The 10,832-nt window shown below is 36.3% G+C and overlaps 1 protein-coding gene across 2 annotated transcripts in view; it reads left to right on the top strand.

Annotated features, from left to right (window-relative positions):
• LOC106460131 (parafibromin-like) overlaps positions 1-10,832 on the top strand; it is a 79,778-nt gene that overhangs the window by 26,937 nt on the left and 42,009 nt on the right. For both annotated transcript variants that reach the window (XM_022386782.1, XM_013919813.2), the window contains exons 6-8: positions 900-985; positions 2,183-2,402; positions 7,673-7,771. In XM_022386782.1, the coding sequence (XP_022242490.1) occupies positions 900-985; positions 2,183-2,402; positions 7,673-7,771 (405 nt within the window). The remainder of the gene's footprint in view (positions 1-899; positions 986-2,182; positions 2,403-7,672; positions 7,772-10,832) is intronic.

The following is a 10,832-nucleotide window of genomic DNA, read 5'->3' as shown; positions in this document are numbered from 1 at the left end:
AATGTTATTCTACGACCTAACATCAAACCTTTTTTTAAAACTTTAAAAAGTTTTTAATATTTCTGTTGTACAAAATGGTTAGTGAAGGATATTTACATTCCCCTTTTGTTGTTACTTTGTGTTTCATATAGCAATTGTAGTGACTTGATCACTGAGCTTTGCAGCTCTCTACCCCAGGCACACTGTTTGTCGTCGAGTGAATAATGTGCATGCACAGTTTTTCTTGGGGAAACATGCTTATGCAGCAGGTTCTCAGTTATAAAGCATAATGGTTGTACATACAAACATACTTTTATTGCTAAGCAACATGATATAAAAGCCATTGTTACCAAAATGTACTGGCTTTTCTATATATTAGATGTTGTTATATAAGGAACCATTTCATTTCTATGTGGTTTTTTGCTAGACTGCCTCATTAAAAAGATGTGCTCGCACTTGCGTGTCTTGTCTGTGATTTATACTCACATGTATAAAATAAATAATAATACCCAGGTGCACACACTCATGGTCCACTTAGTATGTGTGAAAAATTTCAGGTTTCTATTTTCTTTTCTCTTGAAGTTATGGTGGTCACACACAGACAGACATGCCCTTTTATTATTATAGATGTATTGCACATTTGTGTTTAAATGGTATATAACCAAGCACATAATCCCATTACATTATTAAAGCATTTTCATTAAGATTAAACTATTTGCAGCAAGTTTTTAGTTAGTTTGTTTTTTGAAGAATTTAGAACAAGTTGAAATCCAAAAAGTGAATTCTTTATTATTCATATAGGAAATAGGTAACAAATTTGCTGTTATAAAACTATGTATATTGAGTGTGGTTATATTGTATTTTTTGTATACACACACACACTCACATTTATATAATTGTTGCCTTTTATGATATATCAGGAAGATCAGGTTCAGAGAGCCAAGGAACAACTTGCAGCAAGATTGGATGCTCCAAAAGAATCTTCTGTCACGACAGAACAAATTAGGTACTGATGAAGAGTAGGAACTTTATTAATGTCTTAAGTCTTTTTGGATATTAGAGGTAGCTATTTATTTTATTCAGTTAGGTATTCTATTTAATGAAAATGTGTTTATTTAATCCACTCCCAACTTATATGCTACAAGATAAAACTTTTGGGAAAAAAATAAAATCATGCTTGATCGACTATCACTGAGGTTTGAGTTTGGTATCTTTGACATGTACTTAATGTTGCCAAGGGATCCACATGCAGTTCTGACCAAAACAGTATGCATCTTGTACTCATATGTAGGCTTACACACAAATTGTGAAATTTATGCAATCTTCTAATACAGTGAAATAGTTAAAATTGCTGTAAGGGAAAAAATAATTACTCCATCAATGTTTTCATTTAACCAATATGAACAATTTGTTTATTGTAAAATTTTTGTGATTCTTATTGTCAATATAATATTTGTATTTATACTTTTTAAAATTTATTTATTAACAGTTTTTGAAAGGAAGGCAATCATAAAAATAATTTTTACTACTAACTTTTTCCTGGTAGCACGTTACTTGCCTTAAAGCAGCTTAAACCTGCTTTCTTTCACAATGAAGAAAGTCAGTTGCTTTGATCAGCTTCCAATCTTCATAAAACACTTTGAAAATATTTGTGCCACACCTTTTGATGATCTGATCGACATGTATTTTCCCTTTAAGTTTTGTGACCTTTTAGTTTGAATAATAAAAATTATGAGCAATATGGATTTAGTTTGTTCTAACTCAGGTCACCTATATTCAGGTGGGAGTAGCACTATTGAAGTATAGTATGGCCCACCACTTAGAGCTCTTTTTGAAACCAGTGTTAATAAAAAAGTTCTTGGAAATATAGATTTACAGAATAGGCCCATATATAAATATTGTATTTTCTACTGCCCCAAGTGTAAATTAATTTCTGTATCAACCACCAACATTATTCATCAAAAGTAAAAATGCATAAACAGTAATCAATTAAAATTTTTATTCCTATTTTGAGAAGTGACATATAACCATCATTTGTCATTTTATCAAAGTACATTCCCTGAACAGCAGAAGGTAATTATTTTTCATTAAATTGTATGTCACTCATAATGTACTGTGAACTGAATATTATTTAAAAGATTATAATTATTTTCTTTTGCAATCAAGAAATCTTAGAGACTGAGTATGTAAAAAACAATTGCAGATCTCGACTTTTGGAAGCTATGTCAGTAGAGAGAATTGCAGCCATCAAAGCAAAACGTCTGGCCAAAAAGAGAGCAACCATTAAAGGAGATGATGACAATGGCTTGGGAATTCCAGATTATCAGGGTATTTTGGAGTATGATGTTGATGTCACAAAGGATATAATCAGTAGAGAGAGACAGTGGCGAACTAGGACTGTAATTTTACAGAGTGCTGGAAAGGTATAATAAATAAGTTTGTCATTCCCTTTTGATTAGGCTAAATTTTTACTGGGTGTAAAAAATTATTGTAACAGGATTCATGTAAGAGATGGAAATCAATTTTAAATCCAATATTTTATAGTCCTGACTTCAAGGCATTGAAAGTGGATTTTGTCAGTTTTTGTCTTAATAACCAAAAATTTATTACATTGTTAGTTGATATTTACTTTAACCTTTAAATTTTAGAAATTTCTATTGCATACATTAAAATGTATGAGCTCCATACAATTCCAGATGCTGGCAGATTTTGGTTGAAGCCATCTGCCATGTCACGACTATATATATTGCAGTTTGCTTCTCAGGCTGAGATGTTCCAAATACTTACCATCGTACAGATGTGGTTCTCAAGGTGGTCATGTGTTGGTCGGAGATGGTTCAGCTAAGTCCTGGCTGGTATTCCACCTCCTATTGTGGACTGGATGCACCCCTGGTTTGTGGTCCATCTTCCTACCATCTGCTGGATGTTGGATCCCTGCGTATCTGGTAATGATTGTAGCTGGACACAGCACAAGTATTCCCACTTGTGTACAGTTGGGTATCCTTCTCCCAGTGTGGACTGGAAGATGCATACCCAATGCCTCCAGGTTTTGGACCAAGATGTCATCCCACTGGGGCTTTCTACTTTCCTACCATCAACTGGATGTTGGTTTATGGTGGATCATATTTTGGTTGGGTTGGAAAAGCATGCAAGTGGAGACAGATTTATAGATTTTGGTATGAAAACTCACCTTCCCTACTAATTCCCATTTTGAGGTGAAGGAGTAGGTGATCCTTTGCCTACTGTAGAACTGATGTACAATTACAGATACTGCCTGGTGATTGATGAGGTTGAAAACTACCACTACAGTCTGTCATGCCCTAGCCCCTTGACACTCACGGGCCCCATTAATAGGTAATACGTATTATGGGATTCCTTTAGGTTTTTCCACCTTTTATGTTTGCAACACAGTCATAAAAGACGAGTGCAATGTGGAGAGGGTGCTGGTTACGATAGGGGTTGTGTCATGCTCCTATTGGTGGAGAGCTGCTGCATAATCATTTACAGGTGGACATGCAGAAACAAGAGGTGGAAAGCTAGTTGTGAGCATTGAAAATTTGCACTGATAGAGGGCAATAATAATTGAGAAAAGCTATTTTGTAAGTGGAGGTAAGTATCTGTTGAAAATACATTTTCAGTTTAGGAAAATGTTAACTTTATTTATTAATAGACATTTTATTTCATCTGTCATATAATTATAAAAGAATTTGTAAATTAATTGTCTTATTAATCTCTATTAATGAGTGAGAATGCCAGAGGGTTGTAGGTAATTCTTAATATTTTGAAAAAGAATGGAAGTATTGCATCTAGATGCAGGTAAACCTAAACCTGTTTTGGTATAATAAAACAAAGCCAGGCATGGCTTGTTAGTTAGGACACTTGAGTTGCAATCTGTGGGTTGCAGGTTGAAATTACTCTCACCAAATATACTTGCCCTTTTGGCCATGGGAGCATTATAATGTGACCTTCATTCCCAATTTATGGATCTCTCTTTTTAGTCTGGTTTTAGCACTTTATTTCTTCACATATGTATTCAAACCATTAGCTGGTCTTCTAAATGCTCTCAGTATCGACTGTTCTCATTACAAGGATGATTAAGAGGATTTTACTCTGTGGTTGCCTTGCAATGAATTGACATTCCAGTTAGCTTTTTCTTCGGGATGGATTGTTCACTAGTCCAAGTCACAGTTTGTGCCTACTTGTTATCTCAGTCATGTTAGATTTCACATTAATAATCTCTCAGGAACTCTACACCCATTTCCATTGGTTTTGCAATCTCTTGGGTTTTTGTTGTGTATGCTTCTACACCTGCCAAATACATCCTCTTATTTGGGAATAATGGTTTCTCTTTGCATGGCAACTCCCTTAGATAGTGATTACTTTAGATACTGTCAATGGGATCTTGCTCCTGCTTGGTCTATCCTCAGACCTATTGTCTTTTGGAATTTCTCCTAATATTCTCAATTACCTTCAAGTGTGGGCTCATTCATGAGTTTTTTGTTGTAAGTTTCATTTTTCTACCACCTCTTCTGGTCTTGGATTTATTCAAAGATGCCTCTGTACTAACATAGGGTGTTTGTTGGGGGGTACCATTATATTTTGAGTCTCTAGTCTTCTAAGATATCCCATTTTCATATTATTTACTAGATATTTGGGCTGTTCTATGTTAATGTCAGGAGTTCCTAACCCAGTTACACCATTGCTGTGTTTTAGCACTGAAAGATACTTAGACTTTGTTGACATATATCAACAGATAGGGTGAGATTTGATTTCATAACCTTTGTTTGCTGCTGTTTCTGTAATTTTCAGCTGCATTCACATCATTTCTTTCTCTGAGCTAGTATTTCATTGGCTATGCCAATGGTTCATTCAGCCTATGCTTGATATATTAATGACAGCAGAGTATCATTTTTTGATGCTTTATTGGTTTCCAGTATTGGGTCCAGCTTCTCTAACTTTGAACCGATATTGGGAAAATTTTTTCTTCATGCCTACTTTCTTCTTCAAGTTGTTTCTCAGGTAGTGACTAAGGTCAGTTGGTTCCATTTTTCAGTTCTTTTTATTGCTCTACGATGGCCTGCCACATCATGGTTTCCATTTCTCTTGCCAGTCTCAGATGAATAATATACTGTTATTTTTTTAGTACATCTTGCACAACGATGTTTGTTGTTTACTGTATCATGATTGGCTATTAATCAATCATTGTTAGTAAATCTGGCTTCTCTCCTTGGGTAGCTGAAATGTTGTCACAGTCTTAAAGATGCTTCTCCCCGGCAGTATACCAATCTCATTGGTATATTTTCTGGCTTGCAGAATACAGTTTCATGTTCTTCTCCAACTCCTTAACTGCCTGGTTCTTCTTTTTTTATTTATCTCTTTCATGACCAGAGCTTGCTTGCTTTTATTGCACACTAGAGAGTTGCACTCTCAGTCGCTTTCAGTTACCAAATAAAAATTTCATATGCCTGTATCAGCCCTACTCCTTTTCAAGCTCTTTTTCAAGATTTTGATTATGGTTCTCATAAGCATCTAGATATTATTTTCAGAGGAATTTAAATCTGGTCCTAAGTTACCTGGCTTTTCATTTTGCACCCTTCACAACTTGTATCATTTTTCTCTGAAGACACATTTCATTTTGTTACTCACTTCAGGGAGGGAAATGTTCAGAATTTTTTTTTGCCATTGATGCTTTTTATAGAATTTTTATATTTTCCAGGGAAGTTCTGTACTTATTACTGATAGAGCTTTCCTACCATAAACATGGGCTGCAAGAGATGATGACTACTGTTTTTTCTCATATTGTGTTACCTACTCTCTCTGACCCTGATTCTTGCTCCACGGATCTTCTTCTATTCTCATTAATGAATTGGTTTGTGTAGCTCATCTGTCCTGTTAATCATAATGTTCCTGATTAATATAAGCATGGATTTTAGGTTACATTTCATCATATTCACCATTTGGCAATATTTTTAGCCTCCTGGTCTCTGTACCCTTTAGTGGACATCTTACAGGCTGGTGGGAATAAATCTGAAATTTTTTTTATTTTACCCACATCACATAATTGTATCTTCATTTGCCACTTATGGCTGTTCTTTAGGCTAGATGTAATCTGTCTCTTGTGAGTTTTTATACATTTTGCCATTCTGTCTGATACCCTTTGTTAACTATTTTCATGATGTTTGGGATTGTGAATAACTTTGACTTCAGAACAAACAATACCAAAAAAGAAATATGCAATTATCAAGTACAGTTTCTTCTTATGTATCAGGTATTTGTTTGTATTGATTTGTCCAGTCAGGACTCTTGTATTTTATTTAACTTTTGCAGATTTCTACTTGAAAGTGGACAGAGGATGCCATTTTGTGGCTGATGATGCCTCAGCAGGTACCTTTCCCATCTTCACATATTCATCCTTGTGTGGCATTAGAGATGTTGAAAAATGAGGCTACTGTTATCAGTAAATGTCTCAGCTCCAACCACGATGGGGAACATCTTTGTTTTTGATCTCATTTCTTTATGTTTGATGTTCTTGTTTTATTGTCCTAACATTATTGAGTCCATCTTTGGGGACTTCTTGGGTGTTTCTTCAATTCTTTCTGAGCATGACTCACTGGCCATTTTTAATATGGATGAAGAGGGGCTATTGCCTGTTGAGTATGTTCTCTCATAATATGTGTATGGACTGCTTGCCTGAGAACCTTGTCCTGCAGGAGCAGGACTTAGTATTCCTTCTACCTTTTTATGCCATCATCTGTGCTCCATTGTTGGTTCCACAGATTCAGTGTACCATTCACAGAATTGACCCCTTTGCCTGAATTAAGGAGTGTCATTGACAAAGAGGTAAGTTGCTGAGAAGAATGCTTTCTTTCTGTGTGTCCTTTAGGTCTAGTTTTTTTTATGAAGATTGTCTGCTCCACTCATTGTCTCCTGCAAATTATTTTCTTTTTTTCTGGATTCTACTGAGACTACATATTTTTTCTAGTGTAGATTATTATCTTTCTGCCTGTAGCTTTTAGTTTTTTTATTTTCAATTTCTTTTTGTGTTCATCAGTTTCTTCCTCCTTCACATTGTGGGTATTCTGAATTTCTGTATTTCAGAGGTAAGCCTATCAGATTTGCAGTTTGCATTGTTAGAATTAAAATTAATTACAAACAGGTTCCTATGAAATACCTTCCCTTTCAACCTCCCATCACCCAAATTTCATCATGAATGCAACTTTCAATAAATCTAAATTATGACAGAAAATCAGAGCTTATGTAAAATCCTCTGATGCTTGCACAATAAGTCAGGTGGGAGAGTGGAGAATTACATTTGTAAATTTTTAGTCATATGTCTTGTTGACAGCATGAGTTCAAAGTCAACAAGAAAAGGCTTTCAGTATTTCAGAGGTAAGTACCCGTGAAATTCATTTTTAATTGTAAAAAATGTAACATTTACTCTGTGAGCATTCCTAGTGAAATTGTTTCGTCCAAGTCCATTTGTGATTGAGTACCATTTTGCCTGTGATTATCTCCAGAATTTTACAATTATGGATTATCAGGGTTTTACTATTAAGAATCTGGAATATTAAATTTATTATATTTAAATGTCAGTTTACATGAGTGTAGATTTTTAGACTTGAATCAATGAAATATTTATATTGAATATGCCTACTTTAAAATAACTTTTATATATAATTTTTTTTTGCTACAGAACTTTGCCAAGAACATATTTCCCTTGTTGCAATCTATAAAAGTCAGGGAAGAAGGTGGTGGACGGAATCAACCCCAGGAAAAACTTCAGACACCTCGGGTAATTCTGTTGTCATTTTAACACTTTTTTTTTTATAATCGAACCACACCTTTCATCCAGAAAAATCATTATTATTATTTACCTTGCATTATATTATATTATATTAGGAGAATGTGGTATTGGAATATGAATACATGAGACAGCACTCTTAGGGAGAAAAAAGAAAGGATCACTTATTTTATCCTATAAATTTATATTATTTAAAAAGCATGAATAAACTAAAGCAAACTTGATGGACAATTACAACAAAAACTCCTGATTAAAATATCCTAGCAACACTTTACAATATATGAAATGAGAGGTAGGACTCCATTCCTTATAGTGCACACTAATATGTTACTGACAACTTTACTGATGCAGTTTGTAATAGTGCTTGTAATAGTGAGTTCTCGATGAAAGTTTCTCTTCTGTGCCCATCTAAGCATTGGTATGAATCTTACCTCACTTGCTTCAACCTTTATACCCCCACTATATTTCCCAAAGCAAGTTAAATCTTGTTATTCTCTCCACATATGTCAATGCAACTCCTATCCTAGATCAGTACAAAAGCTTCCAGTTATTACTTCCTATTCACTTTTCTTGATGGCAGAACATTACGATGACAGTTTTACGTGCTTGCTGTGAGTTGTATAGCTGTTAACTACGCTTTTAACAATTTCTGTTTTTAGACTTGATTTCTTGACTTATTGTCTATTTTGTTTATTTTACAAAAAAAAAAACAATTTCAGGGACATTTTAATATATCAATTCACAAATTCACGTCTAGTGCTCCTACTTTGCCACCTCTGCGTTATCCAAGTATTGGGGAGGGCCCCTTTCTGTGGAGGATAACCAGTCCCTCATACACAGAGTATTGGAGTTTTACATGAGGTCTGATGTTTTTTCTCCTGTTGGCTCAGAGGCTGAGCTTGTGGGAGATCAAGGGGAAACTGGTGAGAATTTGGGCTCTATTTTTCCAGCACCTTCCTTTGCTCAGACAGTTACTCATGAGCCTCGGACAGACATTCTGCCTCATGTACCACTTTTGCAACTAATATATAAAGTTTGCAATGTCTTGAGCTTTTCTCCTGTAGCTTATGACTCTTCTCCTTCTTTACTGGGGGAAAGTTATTTGGCTGATTACCTGGTCTTTCTACCTTTGCTGATCAGTTGAGAATGGGATCAGCATGCCTTAATTATCCATTGCTTGGAGAACCCTTATTTAGATTCTGAGAGGTTAGATTATCTTCTTCCTATTTGAGTTACTAGACCTGATGCCACTGTTTGTCTTAACCTGAGTTTTTCCGAATTTGTCTGTCCCTTACAACAGTTTTATCTTCTTTGCAACTGTTGTCTGAGGCCTATCACAGGTCTCCTGCTCAATTTTCTGAGGAATATTAGTCATTATTTATTGACTTCTACTTTGGTAAGATTATCAGCTTCTGCTCTCTCCTTGGTCTCTTGGTTGGTTTGTTACTGGGATCTTTTGGAGAGAGATGTCTTCCTTGAGGGAGTTCAACTTCGTTATTCAGCCCTTGGAGATCTCTGTGAAGCTCCTTTCTTCAGACATTCAATTTTTACAGGTATTCCAGATTCTACTCTTCTCTTTCGACAATGACCTCTCACCTTTCCCGGTCTTCTATTTGATGGTTTCCTGCATCTCACGTTAAGGTTTCCAGACCTCCTACATCGGCTCCATGTTCTATCAGAACACAAGGGAGATTCTGACTTAACAGTAGGTTTCCTCTGCTTGTGTGGAGCACAGACAATGGCATCAGTAACTACCCTATGTGGTCTGGTCCTGTGGGGGCTCAACTCAGATGGTTCAAGCCAGTATGGGAGACCTTCGCCACAAATCAATGGGTCATTCAAGTTCTAATGAGAGGATTAGTCCTTCATTTCACGCCTCTTCCTCTGTTGCCTCTCATACCAGTTGTCTTTCCCCTCCCTAAGGATCGTCTTACATCCAGTCATCTAGCAAAAGCCATCCAGGATCTTCTGCACAAAGAGGCAGTAGAGTGTGTTGACTTTTCTCTTGAGACGGGTGATTTGTGACCTATCATTGACCTTTCTCGTCTCAGTCTTTTTCTCCAGCCTCATCAGTTTATGATGGAACCTTTTCTTTAAGTTTTGTGGCACATGGCATCTGGTCTATGGATAACAAAGTTTGATGTTGCTAATGCCTCTTTTCACATTTTGATCGTGGAGTCTTCATGTCATTAACTCTGCTTTGTGCATGAGAGACGTCTTTCAGTTTTGTGCTCTACCATTTGGCCTCACATCTGCCTCATACGTCTTTTGCAGGATAGTCAGATCCTTTTCACATTATCTTCACTCATTGGGCATTCACACTTACCATTATATGGACAATTGGCTTCTTCTCATTTCTTCCTGCCACTTGGCAAAAACTTCACACTTGAGCTCTCTTATCCGAAGCTTTCAGAACTAGGTTTTTCATCAAAATGGAGATGTCTATTCTTACTCCCACACAGTACCTCATCCGTTTTGGAGTGTTTTTCACTTCCTGTCTCATTCTGGCCCAACCTTCTGCTTTGTACTTTTGGGCCATGGATAGGGCCATTTTTCTAATACAGTCATTTCCTTCTTCACTGTTGCATATGGTTCTATCATTTTGGGGATGTGCACATTTTTTTAATCACTCATTCCTTTAGGTCGGGTCCACATGTATTCCCATCAGTGGTTGTTATTGGAACAATGTAATGTTTGCAGTGATGTGCTGGATTATTCAGTGGCCCTATTGGCTTCCAACCTGATCGATCTTCCAACCTCCTTTCCCCATGTCCAGAGATACATCTTTTCACAGATCCTTCTCTCCAGGAATGGGGTGCTTGTATAGGGGATATGGACTTCAAGGGCCTCTGGACAGATGAAGAATCTCCTCTCCACATAAATCTCTTAGAGCTTCCAGCCGTTCAATGAGCTATGTCTTTGGGTCTTGCTTTATTGGAAGGGAAAGTGGTAATGCTTCACTTGGACAATTCCACTGTCATCACCTACACTACTAGCACTCATTCCAGGTCTCTTTGTTTTCATATATCGGATCTTCGCTTTTGGGCCCACA

This window comes from Limulus polyphemus, unplaced genomic scaffold (assembly GCF_000517525.1).
Source record: "Limulus polyphemus unplaced genomic scaffold, Limulus_polyphemus-2.1.2 Scaffold715, whole genome shotgun sequence".
Lineage (NCBI taxonomy): Eukaryota > Metazoa > Arthropoda > Merostomata > Xiphosura > Limulidae > Limulus > Limulus polyphemus.
Note: the sequence above shows the minus strand (reverse complement) of the source record. Positions and strands in the feature narration are given on the sequence as shown.